We start from the raw sequence: 22164 nt of genomic DNA on the forward strand, positions 1-22164 counted from the left end.
TGTTATACTCGAAAGGTAAGAAATTCTATTCCTCTTCTCAGCGCAGTTTTAAAGGGATGGTTATTGCTTTTGAGGTTGACGCGACTGAACCACTTTACGCGACCAAATTTTACGGCGGTCGAGTTTTCTACTAATGCAATTATTAATCAGCTTCTGTAACCTTCAATCTGCTCATGTGAGACCTTACTCCCAGCACCTAAGAGCACAGCAGTACAGACTTTCTGTTGTTATCGAAGGAAAGTATGAGTAAAGTTAAGGGAGTCTTCCCTTTGTTCTTAGCCACAGCCTTTGGCATTGGCAATGGTATGTTATACTACATTAAATTGCTGGTAACATTTTAATGAGAAAAACTTCAGGTATCTGGGTTTTTGGACCGGCGTTGAAAGAGCAACAAGAGAACAATTTGCAGGAGAAGTAAGTGAGCCAGAGGGATAGATCTGCTGCTTTATGTTTGCGCTGGGTGATTGACTGAACCAATTTAGGGCAGCCCTTGAACATCCGATTCAAACTCAAGAAAGCGAGACGGCAAGGATAGCAGAAGTAGAAGCAAGTCGAGCTGCTAGTAAAGATGCCTTATTGAATTCGTCCAGCACTGCAAGTCCTTGGTGGCAGTCTGCTAGATTTTGGTCAAGCCCTCAGCCACCATCCAACAGCAGCTCGGGATCCCAGCCAAAAGAACTGGCCACCGAGGCGAAGAAATCATGATCCAGCCATCATTTTGTTGCAAATTGTGTCATATCAGCAATGAATAAGACAGGGCAAGCGTCATATTGTATTTTGTCTGTTCCAAAATGGCAGCATATTGTTTTAGGCTAAAATCTGGTGGATTATTGGCCGCTGTCACTGTAATATAGAATGCTTGCTCTGTGGTCAAATATCACAAGCTATCCTCACTACCTGAAGCTACTACATGTCACAAAGACTGACATGATAGTATTGAGAGAGACAAGGTAGATTGAGGGTAGTTTCCCTGCTATAGGAATTGGATTCTAGAATAATATGACTCGGGATTAGCACATTTGCAACTTTCAATTGTCAAGGTCGAGACGGTTGCCGAAGAGGGAATGCATAGTGTGTGGCTTAGATTCGCTAGTAACATCTATCGTCATTGTAAATTTCCCTCATGTTCGCTAAGTAGCCTTCATCTAAAGTCACGCGATTTTCACATTTGAGCTTCTTTGAGGGGCAACGCAGTTTCAATCTAGCTCATAGATGTGTATTAATAATGCTCACAAAAGATCTTGATGGATGAGAAATATGAAGCGGGATATATAATTGAATTTTTCTGAACACTCAGAAGCCTTTTACTTCTTTGAAATTTCGATTTTATCGCGGCCTCGCAAACGACTTTATGTGCTGCCTTGAAAGTCGAACTGTGCACAAGTCATGGCAAGAAAAGCACATCTCTACTATAGGAATCAAATCCAGCTTTTCTCCCCATTTCATGTCTCAGACTTCATCTCACCTTCGCCCGGGCCACTCCTGATGCCATGGCTGAACCCGTTACATTTGACGCCGCCTGAGCCTGAGCCTGAACTCCACTAACTCCAACGTTACAGCTCATCATCCCACACTGCGCTTCGAGATTTGGAGGTAGAGTATCTTTCACCCTAGTCGCATTCGTAGCTGCGGCCCATAGACTTCCGATGTTTGGAAGTACGGTACAGCATCTATTGAAATTTACGGCCATAGTCGCATCTTGGGTTGTCATGACGCCGGTGTACACATTTTGGAGATTGGAAACGATGGAAGGGAAGTTGGCCATGAGGACTTTCGCTGATTTGATGCCGGCTGGAGAGAGGTTGGGGGTTTTCATGAGAGTGGCGAGCTGTATGGGTTCGTCTCTTGCGAAGGCGATGGCGGTTTTGAGTTTAGTCGAGTTGTTTGGGTCGTCGACTTTGAATGAGGTTAGAAGATAGAATCGGAATTTGAGAATAGGAGGGAAACATACGATATGCGTTGACGGTATTTACAGAGGTAGCCCAGTTGTCTAGCGAGTTTTTGACATCGTTTGCTGTGGGTGGGTTTGCAGGACTGAGGCGTTTGGGTGAAGCAACTCTGGCAACTGCTGCTTTTCTTGCTGGGGTGGTTGTGATTACTGCAAAAGATGTGCTTGCAAGAAACAAGACCATGAGAGTTAGTGGCTGCATTTTGAAGGTGTTTGAGCAAAAAAGTTGTGTAATGAATAGCTTTATTAAATATATAACATATGAACTGGTATTAAAATTCTGCAGCAACCAGGCTGGGTAAGTAGATTAGAATTAATTATGACTGAAGAAGAAGGAGAATGTGAAGAGAAGCTTTCTACCAGAGAGTGCGGAAGCAAGTTAGGGCCCAAGCATGATGGGTATCGCTTTCATAAATCATGTTCTTCCTACTGAATATGTCTACCGAGGTTCAAAAAATAGAGGGCTTGGAATATGCAAAATGATCGCAAGAACGATGCCAAGTTCATTCCTGGTCGATAATTCTACTTAGCTGGCATGCGTACGTACGATGACAGACGTCCCACGCTTGTCAAGGCCGTTGTAGATTGGCTGTTGCCAAGGAATATAGGGAGGTCCCTGCACCTCCAAGGTCATTTGACAGTTTCAACGGAGTTGGGGAATCGTTTCGAAACACCTTCAAAACGCAAGGAACGAGAAACTCTCTAGTTTAATGGTTCGTTGACCTGTTATCGCTGTCAAAACTTTCAATGATTGCTAACAATCGGCGGGCCTGGGCGAGGATTCCAGTATGGTTCAATAATGATGCTATGCTGGGCATTCATCACCGGCTGTATTCAAGCGATGTGCCAATGCGAAAACACGGGGTAAGCATATTCGAACGTCTGGCAATGTAAAATGAGAGGTTTCCATCGCCTATTGACGCGGGATCTGTCCCACTAAGGACGTGTTCTGAAAGATCTTTGCGGTTCTCCTGAATCCACAATTGATTTGTCCTTTCTCAATAGGCATATGTTTGAGGATATACCGTTTAGGAGGCGGTGCGGCCATTCCGTCATTGTCGTCTTGTTAGAGGTGAACAGAATGTATGTACGGTATTGTTACGTGTAGGTAGTAGATTATGGAAGGGCAAAGCTAAGTAGAGAGGCATACGTATTAGCGTATAAGCTATACTAGAGGGTTAGCATGTGTTTTTAACATGACATATTCATCCTCAATGAACATCGGTTGTTCTTGCATCGAAGTAGTACGAGGATAGATACCTTGAACGTGTTGTTGGTGCAAAATATCTGGAAAAATGGATTTCAAGGCATGATCTTCGCAATATTTGGATAAGGATGGGGAGGAGTAACAGAACTATAATATTGTATAATAATAAATATTGAATACTCTCAAAGGGTATTTTATTCTGCATGTAAGTCTATGTTGATGTTGGAAACAGGGATTAGTTTCTAGCAAACATGTGACTGCAACCCTAGCCAAATTTTCAGGTTTCGGTTCTCACCCTTCACTTCAAACAGAAAACTCGAAATGACAAGTGACTTTCGGAGATGAATCATTGATTTCAAAAATGATGAGTAGCCCGATTGTGAGCTCCCCTTCGTGATTCAGTTGGATAGCTTTCTATCTTAAGTCCGAAGCCTGCACTTATATGCATATGATCTAGGCGTCTGGACTACATGACTCACTTAAAGTTGATCTCCAGATATTCCACGAAGAATGGAATCCCAAAGATATAGAATGGCAACCATGTCTTTTGAGAAGCTAGACTGCCATTCATCGCCGCGTCCGTCGAAACCACGACGTGCACAGGGCGTGTTTCACGGAGATCAAAACATTGAAACTGTGGCCGAGACTGCATGGTTGCCAATGTTTCCAGTTCGTTTATGACAGAAATTGTTGTAGTCTTAAGAGGTTAAGTCGGATTGGAATCTCCGGACAGCGTCGAGCATTTTTGTCGTTGGGAATGCCCTTAGGAAGCCGTTGCAAGGAAAACGTGGGCCAATATACCACATTATTCTGCAAGAGCAAGGATTTTATCCTTTCAGTGAAGCTGATTTTTAATATGTCTCCACTGATGGCCATCAGGATCATGAGCTCGGGGTAGGAAGATACCCACTTATTGGATATATTAGCTTAGCTGAGAAAGTCTTTCGAGATAAACTGTTGTGCCTGGGGTTTGATTCTATGTTTTAGATTTGATTTCTACCCAGTTCTCCACGGTCCCTCAGCAATTGAATTCTGAGATACTGAGGACTAGGTTTGTTTTTAGCCATTTTCTCCTCAGCTCTCGCTATGTTTGCTATCCAGGCGAATATAAATGTAATAAGGTCGTAAAATTAGATTGTGGACATCTCACCTGGCTTGACATTGAACTCACATGGTTCCCGTCCCTAGTATTTATCTTGGAAGAGACCGGGAGAAAAAAGAAGCTCTATATTTGACTCCAACAAACGCGTATATTTGCTATTGTTGGTACGAGAAGGATACGGAAGACGTAGCACCCACGGATTGCGTAGGTCCTGTATGTCTAATTGTATTCTATCTAAAGAGCTAGCTACATATTGAAAGTAGTAAGTCTTATATAGACTTACTGAAAGAGCTAGTCTCTTTCGCATTCGCTTAGGGCTTTATTATAGTAGCTATATTACAGTGGTAATTGAATTGAAGTCATTCACTTCGTTCAAACAGCTATGTATGATGAATGTAATCTGACGTGTAGCGTTGGACGAGCATAATTACATACGGAGCAACAACAGTATCCAAAATATTCGGAAGGCGCACTTTGTTTGCTCAAGACAAACAAACCTTGCTCTTCACTATTGCTTTTGAAAAAGGCTGTTAAATGGCTTGTGTGACGGGCTTTTCATCAATGGGGATATGATTTAATGTCGAGCGGAGGACACCAGAGGACACCAGAGGACACCAAGCAGAATTATTTTGCTTGGTTAAAAACAAAATCTCCAATCCTAGCCTGCTTGATCCTTAATGACAAACTTGTGAAATTATTGCTTGCATTGACAGCGATACTTGAATCGCTTGCGGTTTTTACTTATGTATTCCGAAATCTATTAGCATATAGCAAATTTACATATCTAAGATTACATTAGGAACACGCTGTGAAGAAATATGCAGCTATCTTAACTTATATGTGAAATACTTGGTTTACATAGAAATGGCTCTTCTTGAGGATAGTAGAGTACTCTCAAAATCAGCTTTATATTGATTTTGAAAGTTGTTGAGGATATGGAATGGCGCCATCTTTGGTGAAGTTATTCATGGATAGTTGGATTTAACTTCCCTAATCATATCGAAAAGTATATGTATTACCTAACATGCACTTTCTATTTTTCAAAAATCAAACCATTTATGCAGGATGAACACTGAACAGTGATCAGAATCACCGTCGGAGCCAGCTTCTTCCTCGTCAATGAATCTGTTCGAAGTTATCCATTTTCCACCCAACTAATCTAAAGGAACACAGCAGTGACTCACCAACGGACCATTAGGAAACCAAAGAGGTCTAATCATCCCTCCATAATACAGTAATTTCATGCCTCCTCATGTGTGCATACTCTTCCCCTGCCTCCTTTATGTTGAAGGCTCGATGCTTATTTTCCACAGACACTACCAGAAACTCCCAACGCAATTAAAACCAACAATCCATCAAACCACCTCCTTCAAAATCCTCACCACCCCTTTCTCTTCCCCATCAACCTTAATAGATTATCACGCATAGTTTGGGTGTCACTCAAACCTGCTGGATCTTTACTCGTACGTATTCTTGGCTACACCTTTTTGACTAATTACACCCTATCCATGTTCATCCGTGCCTTCGACTTTGCTCTCTCGACTCGACGAATTCGTCGGCTAGCTAGAGAAATCTCGAGGTGAAAGAATGAATTCCTTGACAGTGATAGTACATAGCGAAATATACTAGTGCGTGACTTATATCCCGGAAAATTAGGAATATCTCCGATATAGCAGTGATGTCTCATTGATCCCAGCATAATTGTGCATTTGCGAGAAGCTTGTTTCCAGCTTTGTGTTGCATGGAGATGTAAGCTGTAAGCACAGCATAATAAACGCGCATAGCGCTGTAATAAATGCCGAACGTCAACCTCACTGGTGACAAAACAAAAACACTCTCAATGCCATCCTATTTTTGAAGCTCGGTCTTGTCCGTAGGGTTGCAGCGGAACGTACGTTTCGGTACGTAGTAATCATTCTCCCAAAGATCGCCCACTCACCAACCAAATCGATTTGAAGGACTCTGACACTCGCCATCTGATATTAATCTTAGATGTCAATCTAGTTTTTGAATCTCATGAATTCAGCTCGCCATTTTAAATTCATAGAGGAATTTATACCGGCATTGAAGTTTCCGCACTTGACGCAGGAGCCGTTTGTGACTCTCAGAGGAAGTGAATGGATCAACAACGCCCGATTTGAACAATCTATATTGATAGATCGTATCGTTTGCCACAATGCTATGCTTCGCCACGAAATAATAGCAGAAAGCAAATCACAGACAAGCTTCTAGATGCGGGCCCCTTCTCAAGCATCATAGCCACATCTGTCAGCCGCGCAGCAGCATGGGACCGGCGGATGTTTCGCAAACGATGCATGTCTCGCATAATTCGTGGGGGTTTATCGTATCAATAAAATCAACACGGAAGCCAGATAGAGACGTCATCTATAGGAAATTTCCTTCGAAAATAGAGGATGAAGATGGCGAGAAGCCAAAAATAAAATATGAATTCTTGATCTCAGGGCGACCACGAATCAATGCGGATCTCCCGTGATAAAGAAACAAGCACTAGGTTTGGTGGGGATGCCCGATATCCGCCACCAAGAGTGGTGCACTGGTATTTTTATTAAATGGATTCCAGCTCATGTTTTAGCTTCTCCTGATAAGGAAGGTCATGAAGCTATATTCCCTGTGTACCGTACCTCCGCCATATCGGCATGATAGGCATCCCTCCGTCCGTACGTACACCTCGAATTCAACCAAACAATCTATCGATTTTATACTGTCGGCTTCACAATGGGAGTACTACCTTCATCAGCTTACTTGTCGTGCTGTGTGTCCGAAAGTCTATTTGTGCCATTACCATATCTCGCATTGGAAATACATCTCGTTGGCACTCAATGTACGACTCAGCTGGGTTGAAGCATTTGATAACCAATTGATACTATCCCATGAAGTATTAAAGTTATCTATTATTGATTTTAATGACGTCAAACACCACACATCTTTTGTTGAATCCTTGAAGAAGCTATAAACCCAAATCAACACATTTTTAGCATAACACTCACTGACCTCTTCTAGTGTTCCAGATGATGTGGCCATGGAGCCAGTGTTTGGATGGCATGAGCTTGACAACAATAGACTAGTAGCACGGGTAGTTCCTAGTGATTTACTAAGATGCTTATGTTCTTGTTTTTTGTGGAGTGGTTAGCGTACGCGCGGCAGCGTATGTTTATTGGCACAGCCTCTCTTTTCTTTGATCTGTTATATCTTCAAATCCTGTACGACGAGGGCTCTTGTCTCGAACTGATCCACTCTAAAGAAAGTACCGGAAAATAAACCTTGTATTACCCTTGGAAAACATCATCTCACTGCCCCTTCCGCAATGCGTGTCACTACCGTGACTAGGAGCCGACATTTAACTTTTGACATACCTTCATTTCTACATGTTCACGAGATGCAGTATGTAAATGATTCGGTCAAACCGAAAGCCTCACTCATCTGCAAGTGTACACGCAAGGTTTGAAGAAAATAAACCCGATGTTGTGATACTCGCATCATATGATTTTCCAACTACTGCGCATTTGGAGGGGCATTCCACACCAAATGATTCCTTATCGTACCCGCTATGCACCTTCCCCGGTCGTGCATAGCATGGTAGCTGCCCTGAGACCACAAAATCAAAACTGATGACGCCTTGGCTAGATCACCTGGAGGTTAGAAGAAGAAAGAAGCTCTACAGATGTCCAAAGTTACGATGCTCAGCAGCATTTAAAGACAGCTTTCCCCGTCATAAATTTCTCTCCTTCTCATATCACTTATCTTCACCCACTATTACCTACAACAAAATTTTTATCAACTCAATTCATTATCCTTTATCAAACTACTCAATATGGCTACTCTTCAAGGCTTGTCGAGGGTTAGACTTGTTCCTAACAAGAACTACAAGAGATCTGGCATCAAATCCTATGTTTACCTTCTCAACAAATGGGGCTTCGAGCCCACTCTACCTGGTCCATACTTTCAGATGAACAAGGCTACCGAGAGGGAAGCTACCTACCACAAGTTTGGACACAAATCCCACCACCACAAACGTCACTTGGCAAAAAAGACTCCTACTGGAGAAAATGGGGAAGTTCCAGCTCAAGACCAACAAAACGACTCCGAGTATCTCTGCCCTGTGCAGATTGGTACACCAGCACAAACTCTGATGCTTGATTTCGATACCGGATCGTCCGATCTATGGGTAAGTATACGAAAGTTTCGTTCTCATAGCAGGAGCTAACGTGGCGAATAGGTCTGGTCTACAGAACTTCCAAAATCCACAACTTCCAAGGCAACTGGGCACACAATTTTTGACCCAACAAAGTCATCCACCTTCAAAGCTTCCAAATCATCCAAATGGCAAATTTCGTATGGTGATTCTTCGTCTGCCTCCGGTACCGTTGGAACGGATACTGTAACTATCGGTGGACTTGCGATCAAGAACCAGGCAGTTGAGCTTGCGACCAAGTTGTCTGCTCAATTTGAAGATGGCGCAGGTGATGGATTGCTCGGCCTTGCATGGGGCAGTATCAATACTGTCACACCTGAGCCAGTTGCTACACCCGTCATGAACATGATTACCCAAGAAGACATTCCAAAAGACGCGGAACTTTTCACCGTCAACCTCGGTAGCTGGCGTGATGCCGAAGATCCCGACAAGGGAGAGAGTTTCTACACATTTGGCTATATTGACAAAGATATTGTTGGCAGCCAAGAGATCTCCTATACCCCCATTGACAACTCCCAAGGATTCTGGATGTTCGATTCTACGTCCGCTACCGTAAATGGCAAGACCATCACACAGGATAAGAACCAGGCTATTGCTGATACCGGAACTACTCTTGCTCTCGTTTCCGACGAAACTTGCCAGGCTATCTATGATGCTATCCCAGGCTCTACCTATGACCAGACACAACAAGGCTACACTTTCCCAAGCAGCACCAGCGCCGATGACCTCCCCGTCGTCACGTTTGCTGTCGGCGGCAAACAATTTGCAGTCCAAAAGGAAGATTTGGGATTTGCTGATGCGGGTAATGGTATGGTTTATGGCGGTATCCAATCTCGCGGTTCGATGACCTTTGATATCCTCGGTGATACCTTCCTCAAAGGAATCTACGCTGTAAGTCCTCTCTTCAGTCCATGTTATACTAACCACTAACATTTTGCCCAGATCTTTGACCAAGGTAACGTCCGATTTGGAGCCGTTCAAAGAAACGAACCTACACAGAATACATCTGCTCCTCCTTCTTAGATGGTCTCACCTTATGATATGGAGTATGGTTTTGTAGCGGGTTGGTTTGGAGGGATCGTGGGTTATGGTTGGATTAGTAATGTCTGGATTATGGGTTGCAGAGGCACATGTTTTTGAATGCGTGGGTTCTGTTGGACTTTGTGATAATTCTTTCTGGTTAGAATCGATTATATTTATCCTTCATGTTTATTTCTTGCTGGATATGATGTGAATAATGGATGAGGTGTGACATGATGAATTTTGATTACAATTGGAAGCTCGTAAATTACTAGTAAATCAATAGTGTACGAGTTTATTCCACCACATAGTATGAAATGTGTTCACATGACAATATTCCAACGTTCCAAAAAAGCGAGATGTAATGAACGAAAAATTACTTGATAATCTGACAGTAAAATCTTCCCAAATATTATATTATCTTGATCATTCATCAATGAATCATTTTCTACTCATATAACCTTAACCCTGAGATGTTTTTTTAACACAACATTACCCCCTTGCTGGGAATATCAAGAAATCATTATCTGATACCGTGATAATAAAAATCTCCCGATTTGCAACCTCGAGTTGAATATCAAAATGCTATTATTATGTACCTACTATATGGAAAAGAAAACTTGTCAGTGATAAATTCGAGATGAACCTCTTGGTGGTTATGATGTAATTTTTGTTGTTGTTTGAATTCGGAGATGAAGTTTGTGTGAAGTAAAAATAGTATTACAAATATTTTTTATGGGGTGGGTGGTTTAGTCAACGAGATTGAATACAATGAAAGATTTAGGTACTTATGCGAAGGTTTTTGTGACATATCATATTTGTAGAAGATAGTTAATGATATATATACTTATCCATTCTGTAATCCAAGATCGGGATCTCTCCTCTTTCTTCTTATTCAAAAGCCCTTTCCCTACTCTACCATTCAAGCTTTTCCAACTTTGATCTTCCATCTAACCAGGATAAACTGCCCCATCTCCCCTAGGATCACTACCACCACTAAAAACCAAAACACCATCTTCGTCCCCATGAACTCTGATTAACTGTCCCCTCCCGAAAACACCCCTCTGATATCCTTCAACCATTTGCACCTGATGACCTAACGCCTTCAACTTCTCAAACACATCTTTGGTGATCCCCTCTTCTAGAAACACGTTTTTCTCTTTGTGTGATTCTCCTGGAATTCCATCTGCACTTATACAAAATCTGGGGGCATCGATTGCCGCTTGTGGGTTCAACTTAAATGCCAACATATTAAGCAATACTTGAACATGTCCTTGGGGTTGCATGAATCCTCCCATGACGCCGTATACGCTATGTAGCGAATCGTCGTGGACGTTGGTAATCATCGCCGGGATGATGGTATGATAAGGCCTTTTACCAGGAGCGATGACATTAGCATGGCCCTTTTGAAGCGAGAAATTGCCACCTCGGTTTTGGAGAACAAATCCACAGCCTTTGGGAATAATACCGCTGCCAAATCCTTCAAAGTTGGAGTTTATGAAGGATATTCCGTTGCCCCATTTGTCAGTCACAGCAAAGTAGACCGTATCACTATGATTATGGGCAGGGGATCCATGGTCATAGATTTCAGGATTAGAGCGCTGGGGATCGAAGAGTTTGGCGCGTTCGGCAAGATAAGACTGGGAGATTAGTTCTTCGACGGGAACTTTGGTAAATGCTGGATCAGCTATAAACCAACTAGCATCTGCGAAGGCGATGCGTAGGGATTCGATAACGGCGTGGAGGTACTCAGATGAATTGTGGTCATTTTCTGTGAAATGCGGGATTTTACCCATGTTTTCGAGTTCTTCGAGGATACCGAGGGTCATGAGTGCGACGAGTCCTTGGCCGTTGGGTGGATGTTCCCAAACTCTGATGCCATGGTTGTCTTCGCTAATGCCTTGGCCGGAAATTCCATCAACGAAATGATGGGTTTTGTTATATCCTTGACCTTTGAAAACTTTTGAGATGGGTGTAGATTCCTCACTGCCGATCTCCATGTGGTTTTTCAAATCGTCTAATTCCAGAAATCCACCTAGATTTCGAGTAACTCTGACGATTTCTTCAGCGATTTTTCCGGTGTAAAATCCTCTCTTACCCTCGGTTGCAAGTGTTCTGAAAGTCTTGGCAAGATTTGGATTCTTAAATATCTCTCCTGGTCTGGGTGCACGCCAGCCATTTGGAGCACTTGAATCCTCTTTTAGCATTTCAGAAAAGTTAGGAGATGCTTTCTGAAGTAGACCCTCGCCGTTTCGCCACTATTAATCTTGTTAGCTTTTGCCAAGATGATCAGAAAGATGTCGATTTAACATACCATAGTTGAGGCTAATTCAGAGACCGGAAACCCCTTTTCACCCATCTCAATGGCAGGGGCCAGAATTTGTTCCAGAGTAAGATTACCACTGCCAAATTTCTCCACAGTATCAACCCATCCTGCAGCTGCACCTGGTACAGTAACAGCATGTGGACTTTTTAACGGGATTCTGCAGGTTCGTCATCCTTAAATCCGAGACCTTGTCGGATATTCTCGAGAGAGCATTTCATGCCTGCGCGACCAGAACCATTTAAAGAACTAACTTTTTTCGTCTTGGCATCGTAGAAAAGACAAAACATATCACCGCCAATACCCGTGGAGGTCGGTTCTGTTAGGTTGAGACCAGCAGCTGAAAACTTGTTAGACTGGGTGTTATATTAAAGCTGTTTAACATACCAACCGCAACTGCTGCATCCTTGAGTATATTAGCTTGCGAAGCTTTTAGATTAATGCCAACTTACCGCAGCGTTTCCACCTGCATTCAAAACTTTGAGACCACAACTAGCAGCCAACGGCTGAGTACAAGCGATCATTCCCTCAGTACCATGAACAACACTTCTCCTACTCGGGTATGTTACAAACTCAGGGTCCGTGGCGGGAAAGACTGAACTGAGATTAAGTGGCATTCTGAAAATGTTATTTTATTGTAAGCAGGTGAAAGTCTTGAATCTACCAGTCCTCGGCTATGTTCTTGATAGGAAATGTATATCAGAATCTAGTTGGAGATACTATACACAAAGGAGGGAAGAAATAAATACACAAAAGGAAAAGATCTAGAAATGAACTACTAAAGTTTCCATTCACACGCCGCTTATTTGAATGCCAATATAGGAAGAATAATCCCGATTTCGGCAATTATGGCACCAAATGCAAACGTGGGGTCACAAGTATAGAGCGGGGCCACTTTGAACGCCACTCTGAACGCCAGTCTGTGGGAGCGGCCGCTTGAAGCCACTTTTCCGAGAAATAGTCCGTGCTTCAGCCTCTCAAAAAGTAGAAGCGTGTAATAGAATAATCAAAGAAATAATTGAAAAGAAGCCATTCCAACGAGAATGTTTAGGGCTCCTTGGATATGTCGACGATGTATAGATTCATCATTGAAACCTGGTAAAAGGCGATCAACAGCTTTTACACGCTTCTCTAGCACCATCTGTTAGTCTTCAAACTTACTCCCCCATTCACATTCTCTTACACGAAGAACAGCAAACAATGGTAGTACATTTTCCCCAGCATTACTTGCGCGAGCTCGTAACTTGGCAGCAGAACATGATCGATTGAGTAGTGAAACCTCCGAGTCATTCAACGCCAAGGTTGCAAAACGAATTGGAGAATTACAAGACGTAGCGACAGCCTTGAAGAAATGGGAAGAAACAAAAGAGTCACTATCAGAGCTAGATGCATTATTACAGGATTCATCAACGGATGAAGAACTACGGGAGTTAGCAGTCGAAGATCTCACCACCACGACCGCACATCTCGAAGAATTATCTCGAAATCTCACGACCAGTCTTACCCCCAAACATCCTTTCGCGGAACTACCATGCCTCGTTGAAATTCGACCTGGAGCTGGAGGGGGTGAAGCTGCCATTTTTGCCGCGGATCTCCTACGCATGTATAGAGCATATTGTGCGCGCAAACGATTTCGCTCCACGATCATCAAATATGAAACCGCTGATGGTGAGGGTGCTGGCTCCGATTCGCCGATCTCCGAAGTCGTACTCGAAATCGAAACACCCGGATCCTACGATTCTTTACGCGGCGAGGCTGGCGTCCATCGAGTTCAAAGAGTTCCTGCGACGGAAAAACAAGGAAGAACACATACTAGTGCGGTGAGTGTGATGGTATTACCTAGTTTCCCCACGACGGGACAGGAGGGGCAGGAATATTGGGAAGCAGATTTGAATGATCCGAATAGTGATTATTATGTCAATCCGGCGGATGTAAGGACAGATGTTATGAGAGCGAGGGGAGCAGGTGGTCAACACGTTAATACAACTGATTCGGCGGTTCGTTTAACGCATGTACCTACCAATACAGTAGTCAGCATGCAAGAAGGGCGGAGTCAACTTCAAAATCGACAAAAAGCGTGGCAAGTATTGCGGTCCAGACTAGCGGCTGCAAAACGGGAAGCTAGAGAAGAGCAATTGATTAATTTGAGGAGAAGTGTGATTGGAGTTGCGAAAATGGGAAGAGGTGATAAGATTAGGACGTATAATTGGGGACAGCAGAGAGTCACGGATCACAGAAGTGGATTGAGTGTGCACAATTTGGATGATGTTATGGAAGGAGGTGATGAACTAGAGAAAGTCATTGATAGTGTCAAGGCTTGGTTTTCAGAGCAGGAAATCTTGGGGTTACTTGCTGATGAGGAATCTTCTAGGAATACAGAATAGATGTTGTGCTAGAACATACCGGCTGTATAGAAGTGTCTTATACCCTCCGTGCTCGTCCAAAACAGCCGATTCTCTGGCCTCGATGATAATGATCATTCCTTTAATATACGATCAGCACGAAATTCAATGTTCATATTCATCGACTAAAAGCTCCATCTTAAGCTCATTCAACTTTAAATACAGTTATTGAATAGTTCTCTTTCTGGAACAATCCGCTGGCGTGATTTACATTCGCCCTATTCAACAATTAGGTCTAAGGCCCTTAGTTATCCTCGATTGACAATTTTACGCTTCGATCCTGGAACCTGACATCCCTTCTCGCCAATTACACTTTTGTGTTCAAAAAGCCATAGAGGAAAACGTTTCATCCTTACTTCGAAAAGAAAACAGAGTGGCCAGCGGTATAGGCAGAAGACTAAAGATCAGCCAAAGTGTATGCACTCACTCATGCATAAAATATTGCTCATCTCAGATTTCGAATATGGAGTTTCGTGTAGGACATCTGTCCCATATATTCACAAACCAGGTGGCCAACAGCGCATCTTTAAGAGCATAACCATTAGCAGCCATGTCATCATTAGTTAATTCAACCTGTGGAACAACTCAAACCCCAGGAAGACGTGTTTCATAAACAACACTGTATCCTTTTTTGCCGGAACGACCAAGGCCTTAACATTCCCACGTCCCGAATAAACCGTGAAGGAACGACATAAAGTACTAGTAATCTATAGTTGAACTTAATCGCCGTTTCCACACACTCGGTGCCAGCCGTCGCCTAGATTTTCACGCTCATGCAGTGCGTCATTTCTTTTCGCCATGTGTCTTACTAATGCCGTATTTATGTGTCTTAAAACGGCTGTAGTCATCACTTCATCGTCTCTAGGCACACTCTCTACATACCATGCAGAGGGATCGGCTGATGGAATTTTGTATCGGACACAACCCGGCTACCTGTTTGGAGCTCAAAGGGCGATGAATGGCAAGGGCAAAATCACACGGCACCACAGGTTCTGATACAATTCTCCTTGCTTGGGACAGTGGCCTTGGTGAAGGTGTACAGCTGTGTATCAAAAAATTAATGTGCTCATGAAGGGATCAGAATTGAACGAAAGCAATCTCGTCCCTGTCCCGAGCTTGTTTATAACACCTGAGCGTGTTGGCCCGGATGAAGACTCCTCAAGAGCATTCAACCTGATAGGTTGAGCAGTAAAATTGGCTCAATAGATTATCAAAAGCAGCAGCTTGAACAAGGTCATATCTCAGGCACCAAATGAGTCAGGTCGTCAGCAAATGCCTTCAGATTTGATTTTAGGGTTCATTGGACGTCCTTTGCACTAGCTCAGAGGCTAGAAGCATTGCTAGGCTAGTCATGTTGTGTCTTATATAATACCTACATCCTTCTATATTGGACTAGTTTTTGAGGCGGACTTCGTTATTACGTTTGCGACAGATGGCAATGAGAGACTGTGAGGTGGAAAGCAAAATTTTATACTTGGAGTGCTAATATTATTTTACTTAGTGCCCGGCTTTCCATAATTCTCCCACTTCGAAACCCAATTAACTAATTGATTCCAATCAACACAAAAATGTTCAGCCTCAAAGCCTGTGACTCCGTTGACTTTCAAGTCTTTGACTTCGACCGTTGTGTCAGGTCTGCATACCAAAGCGTTTCTTATCAATTCGAAGCAATGAGTAATGTGAAGGGGAGCAAAATGATCAGATAGGCTGTTTGGATCAAAATCGGCCCCCGGCTCTGCATTATGTACTGCCAGACTGCCATCGTATAATGCCCAATATGCTAGCCTCATCTTGTCCAGGCAGTGCAACTGATGAAAGACTGCGAAATTGGCACGCGCTGGAGAGACTGTTGGGTGACGGAAATATCCTCCTTGGGCTGGAAACAGTGACTCCCATGCCTTGTCTGCGGTTGGGCCAGTTTCGACGAATGTCTGGTTGTAAACAAACTTATGTTCCTGTAAAGGTACTGAAAGATTATCAGCTTACATGTCATTGATGCATCGAATTCGGTATACACTGAGAAGGGTCAAGTTACGTTCTATGTTTGGCTGACATCTACTAGCAGCGTCTTGATAAGGTGTATAGTAACGCCCAGTTACAAAACTAACAATCATTCCAAACGCAAACAAGAAGAAGATGAGCACTGCTTGACGATTGAAAATCGGATGACTAGAACTGCAGCTTTTTCGAGAAGGTGATTTATCATTTTCCAAGGAAGGGAGTTGGTAACCTCCTCGCGAGGACAAAAATTGAGATGTGGTTTGAATGTGGCTCATGGTGTTAATCACTCTCGACGAAAAGACTGAAAAGTAACTTTGGACTTTTGCAAGAAGTGAGAAGAATGAGCTTACAGTGTACGGTTACTGTAAGCCTCTTCAACTTTGACACACTGGTATCTATCAAAGCGATAGGGACATACGAAAGAGCTTAGTGTAAGCATCACAAAGGATATGGTGATCTTCTCTACTCCTGCGTCCTGGCACTTCAAGATCTGCCTGCGCTGTGTATGTTCATCACAATCATGCTTATCCATATCGCGCATTGACGTCAAACAGAAGTATGACGGATGTGCGGGTATTCTAAAGCTTGTTATCTACGGAGTATTATGATGTTCCACCTTTTCTTGATCTTGGCTTGGCGCGCGTCTAGGTACTCCGATTGGCTTTTACTTTTACGAGGGCTCCACCATTCTGGAAACGCGTACTTAAACCTGGATTGGTTTGTTTACAGCACTCAGAACTAAGATCTTCTCTCTACTACTTAAGGTTAAAGCATGTTAGTCTGAAATGCGTTCCTTATTTCCCTGTTTTGATTGATCTGTCTTTTGACACCATGTCCCAGACAGAAGGTAGTATCCGGATTATCCACTGAAGAAGATCCGGATCTGAGATTAGCATCTGGTGCTTCAGTGGCGTAGCGAAGGAACAGAGTGGGGAGAGTAACCAAGATTGCACGATTGCTGAGCGGGAGCGGGTGCGGGGTAGTTCATGATGGAGATGTTGGTGGAATTTTGCATGAGGATGAACTTACTTGGAGATGTTGGAACATATGATCGGAAAGGCTAGCAAAAGGGCAAGGCAGGAATTAAGGAAGTCGGTGATTTCGAATTTTAGCTACTACAAGTTGGAGCAGAGAAACAAAACGACGAGCAAAACCCCCCGTACTTGGAGGAGTAGCCTCGGAGACGTTTTCCGAGGTGCATGAGATCATCGCTCTATTATCCTCTTCTTTGCCCGATTGCATTATACATAGTTGTCACGGTGGGTGTGTATGCCTAGATCGTGGAAAGACATTACAGCTACCGGTGTCTGATGAAGTCAAAAAAGGAATTTGTCCTCAGGGATTTCTAAGGTTGAAAGATTAAGCAAGTGCCTTTTATTCGAGGAAGATCTCCTGTACTACAATGCCGTGCTACTTTTCTGTTATGGTGGAATTACACTTTCGGAAACCATGCTAAATATAGACTAAGGCTTGCCTCATAGTGACTAGTCGTCCACTAGCACCACACACTCAGACACTTTCCCGCGCCACTTATCAGATTTAACCTGCGCTCATCTTTATCAAGCTGGTATTTTCAAGCGGCTGTAACCATGGATCTTGCCAAAGACTCAGCTAGCGCCTGTTAATGACATCCGTGAGGTTAACGTTGAAGAAATATACTGGGGATTAAGCGCCAACTAATGCAGTCCGGCCAAAGTAAAGTCGAGTGAGGGGATGATAACACTGCTAGCTCTTCACATTAAACCTAGTGGAGTAAGGGTCTAAGCATGGCAAACACACTTCAATGCATCCAAAAATGCATCAGTTTGATTATTGTCACAAAAGATAGACCATTGGGCTCTTTCGTTCCAATCAAGCTAATCAAATGCACATTCTTATCGCTATGAATTTTGCTGAAGAAGCAGGCTAATTTTCTAAAGGTATACTAATTTACAACTCTTATTGCTGACGTATGGATGGCACTGCATCAGGGTCGAATGGAGGCTCGCCCTCAAACTCCATCATCAGTCCATCGTCTGGCTTCAACCGACTGACATCTATCCGTTCACTGCTCTCCTTATCCACTTGATTGTCACGAGCATACTCCAAAATAGCATTGAAATCGCGACACTCATGCTGGACATTGAAATTCGGATGGGGATTTGTATGTCCCTTCATCCAATTGTAAGTGACGATACCAGTATCAGCCTCGCACATCAGCTTCTGTCGGAGCATATCCGCACAATGGTCTTAGTTTTTGGATTAGCAAAGTTGCAGAGCTCTTAGTTTAAACGTGACTCACCTAGGTGACCATACCAGTCTTTTGGGTGACTGTTCTTGAATTCTGTTTGTTTAGTATAATACTCAGGATATGCTGCTTGCCATAAAGTTTGCTTCGATAACGTTAACGACAATATTTTGGATCGAGTTTTTGACCACCTACCACACAATGTATTTGATGAATTGTCTCAAAAACTGCGAGTCGGCCACCTCCAAGGCTACTTGGCAGTTTAACTGCGTGTTTGGAGGCGTTCAAGTGTTGGAAGACATCCTCAGAAATACTCATGACTCCCACTTCAGATTTTTTAGTGAATTTCTTTAAAGGAACAATAACACTTACACTCTGTTACCTCATCCCATAATGCGTCAACTTCACGCGATGGCGGGCCTTTGTAAGGAGATGAACGATTAAATGTCCCATCGAATCTCACTTTTTTTGTAGGCGCTGATACAAGACCTCGGAGTTCTGTGTTCTGAACTAGACGATTATGTTAGCATGAACGAGCGAATATGAGGGAAGAGTAGATATACTCCATTGGTTCCTTTCTAATTTGAGATCATATCCTGGTCTGCTCCAAGCCAGACTAAGTGTGATGAATGCAAAAAGAGCACCCAAGCAAAAAGATATGATCTGACCCGTATAACACCGAAGGTTAGAGCGATGGCACTTTTTATTGCCTTTGTTTAACCCGTTGATTTCTTCGGGAAGAAGACTTTCCTCAACATCTTTTGGACTCCAAGAAGGTTCATCTTCCGAATGAATTGAATGTTTGTCTGACATGATGAAGATTAAGGAAAAGTTTAACAGTGCAAGAATTGGATCAATGAATCCCGCGTCGGAGAGTTTAGAAAATATGAACGCAATGGACAAGCTTTCGACAAAAGACCTCAATATTGTGGCAAGCAAACAAGCGAAAACTTGATATTGAGATTTCTTGATATTTCTTGATATCTCTAGCTTGATCGAAGTATGGACATCATCCAAATGAATAAGTATGCAGTGTTATTCTGATTCGGTATTGATCAACAAATATAGTGGGGAATTATCTCATAGGTTGAGCTTAAATCTGACACCCTGCATTAACTATTCGATCGCTAATGCCGGGGCTCTAGATATCTCTTTGAATTGACGGTTGAGTACAAAGTGACCAATGGCCAAGCACTTCAACCTTGCACATGTTTTAACTTCGGGCGAGGGGCTCGGATGGCATTCCTCCAGAAAACATTCTTTGCATTGTTAGTTTGCATTTCTGTGGGAGCATGGGAGGGGAAGCTGGTGCCAGGACATTAATGTTCTTCCTTATCTGCCTATCAAGTGAACGATCTCTCTCTTCTGTGGTGGCTTATCCTGTGGCAAGTAGAAGCTAGTTGCTACATGGTATGAGCACGCATTATCATTCACCAATCTCGTGCTATAACCCACTGTATCTCTTACGCACGCTTTAAAATGTCATGTCGCTAGCTTAGACCAAGCATGTGTAGACGGGAACGAACGGCTTGGAGAATGCTTGCGTAAAGCTTACCACTGCTCGATACTGTGCCCTCCATCTGCCGATCTTAGATTGAAGGATTCCAGATCAACCTGCTCGGATATTCCCCATCAATCACAAGTTGTTGTTGGAAAAGAACTATATGCTAGTGTATGTGGTATCTCAATATCACCATCGTTGCTGGTATTTGCAATCTTCACTTCAAAGTTCACATACGCGAGTACGTACGTGGAGAAAACTAGCATAAGCTTAACCGAACGATTCCCGTTACCCTTGTCATTGCCTACTGGTGTTCAATGCCCATGGCGTTTACATCCTGGACACTTTCGTCAATGTTCTGAGTTATTACAATATCCCATCATCATACCTCGATGCCAAGAGAGGACGTCTTGATTTCTACCATGATGGTTGCTTCATGTTGCGCCATTACAGCCTTTCTCCATATGTTGTCTAGAGGTTCTATCTGCCGTTAGGAGAAATTGGCTCCTGATAAGATGAGTAAATAGGCCAGTCACGCCACTTATCTTCGTTTTGTGGGGAATATCAAGCAATTGAAACATCCTCCAGCAAGAAACAGGAGGAGATCTAGAGCTATCTGCAAGCTAGACTTTAGTGTCGCTGTACGGCGCAGTGAAATAGGAAAATATCTGATGATACATCGTCAAGCAAACTGCTCCTACAGCACGAAATATCTTCAAAGATGACATTTTCGCTTCTGCATATTGTCTTCCATGTGGGAACATATGATTCTAACAACGCATCCAAGTAATCTGTGATGATGGGATAATGAGATAGGAAATCATTCTCCGAGATCCTCATTCCCATTCCTTATCTCACGACAACTGATTCGTACGACTTTATCTGGTGTACCATCGAGATAGAGTCTCATGACAATCACAACTCCATGAGGAAGGTGAAGCTACTTTGATCGGCAGATGGTGCTACCCACGCATAGAATTCAAAGATTAAGCTTACGCGAAGCGATATGTTTCCAGCCGACATCCAGACACCCAAAAGTATAAAGCAAAGGCATTCTCTTGACGAAGAATAATCCATCACTCATCTCATCTCCTTCAACAACATCACAAATCTCCAAGCATTACCTATCCAAGTACCACTCGTCAAACATCAAAAACAACACAATGAAGACCGGTCCAGTTGTCTTTTCACTTTCCGTGCTTAGCACGATGGTTGCAGCTCTTCCTGCTCCCAAAGCTAGTAAGTCCATGAAACACAGCATTCTACAAACAAAAGACTCACAGAAACTAGATCCAGGTGCTGCTAAGAGATTTGTTCCAACAATCATTCCTTACGCCGATTACTCCGAGGATGCTGAGGGCAAGACCAAGAGATTTGTTCCAACAATCATCCCTTACGCCGATTACTCTGAGGACGCTGAGGGCAAGACCAAGAGATTTGTCCCAACAATCATCCCTTACGCCGATTACTCTGAGGACGCTGAGGGCAAGACCAAGAGATTTGTCCCAACAATCATCCCTTACGCCGATTACTCTGAGGACGCTGAGGGCAAGACCAAGAGATTTGTCCCAACAATCATCCCTTACGCCGACTACTCTGAGGATGCCGAGGGCAAGACCAAGAGATTTGTCCCAACAATCATCCCTTACGCCGACTACTCTGAGGATGCCGAGAGCAAGACCAAGAGATTCGTTCCCAGCGTAATCCAATACGCAGATTACGCCGAGTCCGAAGAAGCCTCAACCAAAAACAAACGCTTCGTCCCCAGCGTAATCCAGTACGCAGACTACTCCGAGGAGGCCTCAACCAAAGAAAAGCGATTTGTCCCTACCATCATCCAATACGCAGATTACGCTGAGTCCGAAGAAGCCTCAACCAAAGAAAAACGCTTCGTTCCCACTATCATCCAGTACGCAGACTACGCTGAGGAGGAGGCCACTACCTCTACCTAAATACTTCTTCCTTTTTCCTTCCTCTCAAGATTACTACAGGCAAAGAAGAGACTTTTAACTCGTAAGAATAGAGTAGAGGAGGGTTTGGAAGATTTTCCTGCTCTTCTTCTCTGCTTTTGTTGTGTTCTTGAGGTTGGAATTTTGGATTTGATGTTCCTGGTGGTTAGATCACTTTTATGAGTTATGATGTTAGGATTATGAGATTTGGAGGTTTTGAAGGTGGATACAGGGAGATATGTATGAGGATTTTTAGTAGGAGGTAGTTGGT

General features: G+C 43.2%; 10 protein-coding genes across 10 annotated transcripts; 6 read left to right on the plus strand and 4 right to left on the minus strand.

Annotated features, from left to right (window-relative positions):
• Nucleotides 1-242: 242 nt before the first annotated feature.
• On the plus strand, nucleotides 243-705 carry SS1G_05325 (hypothetical protein; the record flags this gene model as incomplete). The annotated part of the gene is made up of 3 exons (XM_001593847.1): nucleotides 243-303; nucleotides 357-414; nucleotides 483-705. The coding sequence occupies 3 exons, from the start codon at nucleotides 243-245 to the stop codon at nucleotides 703-705; spliced, it is 342 nt and encodes a 113-aa protein (XP_001593897.1).
• A 457-nt stretch (nucleotides 706-1162) lies between these two features.
• On the minus strand, nucleotides 1163-2150 carry SS1G_05326 (predicted protein; the record flags this gene model as incomplete). Its single annotated transcript, XM_001593848.1, has 3 exons — nucleotides 1163-1201; nucleotides 1466-1896; nucleotides 1952-2150. The coding sequence occupies 3 exons, from the start codon at nucleotides 2148-2150 to the stop codon at nucleotides 1163-1165; spliced, it is 669 nt and encodes a 222-aa protein (XP_001593898.1).
• Nucleotides 2151-2483: 333 nt separating this feature from the next.
• Nucleotides 2484-2654, plus strand: SS1G_05327 (predicted protein; the record flags this gene model as incomplete). Its single annotated transcript, XM_001593849.1, has 1 exon — nucleotides 2484-2654. The coding sequence occupies one exon, from the start codon at nucleotides 2484-2486 to the stop codon at nucleotides 2652-2654; it is 171 nt and encodes a 56-aa protein (XP_001593899.1).
• A 4533-nt stretch (nucleotides 2655-7187) lies between these two features.
• Nucleotides 7188-7615, minus strand: SS1G_05328 (predicted protein; the record flags this gene model as incomplete). Its single annotated transcript, XM_001593850.1, has 3 exons — nucleotides 7188-7225; nucleotides 7266-7385; nucleotides 7549-7615. 3 exons carry the CDS (start codon nucleotides 7613-7615, stop codon nucleotides 7188-7190), a joined length of 225 nt encoding a protein of 74 aa, XP_001593900.1.
• A 474-nt stretch (nucleotides 7616-8089) lies between these two features.
• SS1G_05329 (hypothetical protein) lies at nucleotides 8090-9493 on the plus strand (the record flags this gene model as incomplete). The annotated part of the gene is made up of 3 exons (XM_001593851.1): nucleotides 8090-8443; nucleotides 8495-9361; nucleotides 9413-9493. The coding sequence occupies 3 exons, from the start codon at nucleotides 8090-8092 to the stop codon at nucleotides 9491-9493; spliced, it is 1302 nt and encodes a 433-aa protein (XP_001593901.1).
• A 947-nt stretch (nucleotides 9494-10440) lies between these two features.
• On the minus strand, nucleotides 10441-11988 carry SS1G_05330 (hypothetical protein; the record flags this gene model as incomplete). Its single annotated transcript, XM_001593852.1, has 3 exons — nucleotides 10441-11748; nucleotides 11805-11815; nucleotides 11949-11988. 3 exons carry the CDS (start codon nucleotides 11986-11988, stop codon nucleotides 10441-10443), a joined length of 1359 nt encoding a protein of 452 aa, XP_001593902.1.
• Nucleotides 11989-12253: 265 nt separating this feature from the next.
• SS1G_05331 (hypothetical protein) lies at nucleotides 12254-14197 on the plus strand (the record flags this gene model as incomplete). Its single annotated transcript, XM_001593853.1, has 4 exons — nucleotides 12254-12373; nucleotides 12698-12797; nucleotides 12894-12956; nucleotides 13008-14197. The coding sequence occupies 4 exons, from the start codon at nucleotides 12254-12256 to the stop codon at nucleotides 14195-14197; spliced, it is 1473 nt and encodes a 490-aa protein (XP_001593903.1).
• Nucleotides 14198-15783: 1586 nt separating this feature from the next.
• On the plus strand, nucleotides 15784-15921 carry SS1G_05332 (predicted protein; the record flags this gene model as incomplete). Its single annotated transcript, XM_001593854.1, has 1 exon — nucleotides 15784-15921. One exon carries the CDS (start codon nucleotides 15784-15786, stop codon nucleotides 15919-15921), a length of 138 nt encoding a protein of 45 aa, XP_001593904.1.
• A 2233-nt stretch (nucleotides 15922-18154) lies between these two features.
• Nucleotides 18155-19256, minus strand: SS1G_05333 (predicted protein; the record flags this gene model as incomplete). The annotated part of the gene is made up of 4 exons (XM_001593855.1): nucleotides 18155-18444; nucleotides 18498-18526; nucleotides 18907-18948; nucleotides 19165-19256. 4 exons carry the CDS (start codon nucleotides 19254-19256, stop codon nucleotides 18155-18157), a joined length of 453 nt encoding a protein of 150 aa, XP_001593905.1.
• Nucleotides 19257-21107: 1851 nt separating this feature from the next.
• SS1G_05334 (predicted protein) lies at nucleotides 21108-21896 on the plus strand (the record flags this gene model as incomplete). The annotated part of the gene is made up of 2 exons (XM_001593856.1): nucleotides 21108-21183; nucleotides 21235-21896. The coding sequence occupies 2 exons, from the start codon at nucleotides 21108-21110 to the stop codon at nucleotides 21894-21896; spliced, it is 738 nt and encodes a 245-aa protein (XP_001593906.1).
• Between the last annotated feature and the right edge of the window lie 268 nt (nucleotides 21897-22164).

This window comes from Sclerotinia sclerotiorum, genomic scaffold, assembly GCF_000146945.2.
Source record: "Sclerotinia sclerotiorum 1980 UF-70 scaffold_6 genomic scaffold, whole genome shotgun sequence".
In the NCBI taxonomy this organism is placed as follows: Eukaryota; Fungi; Ascomycota; class Leotiomycetes; order Helotiales; family Sclerotiniaceae; genus Sclerotinia; species Sclerotinia sclerotiorum.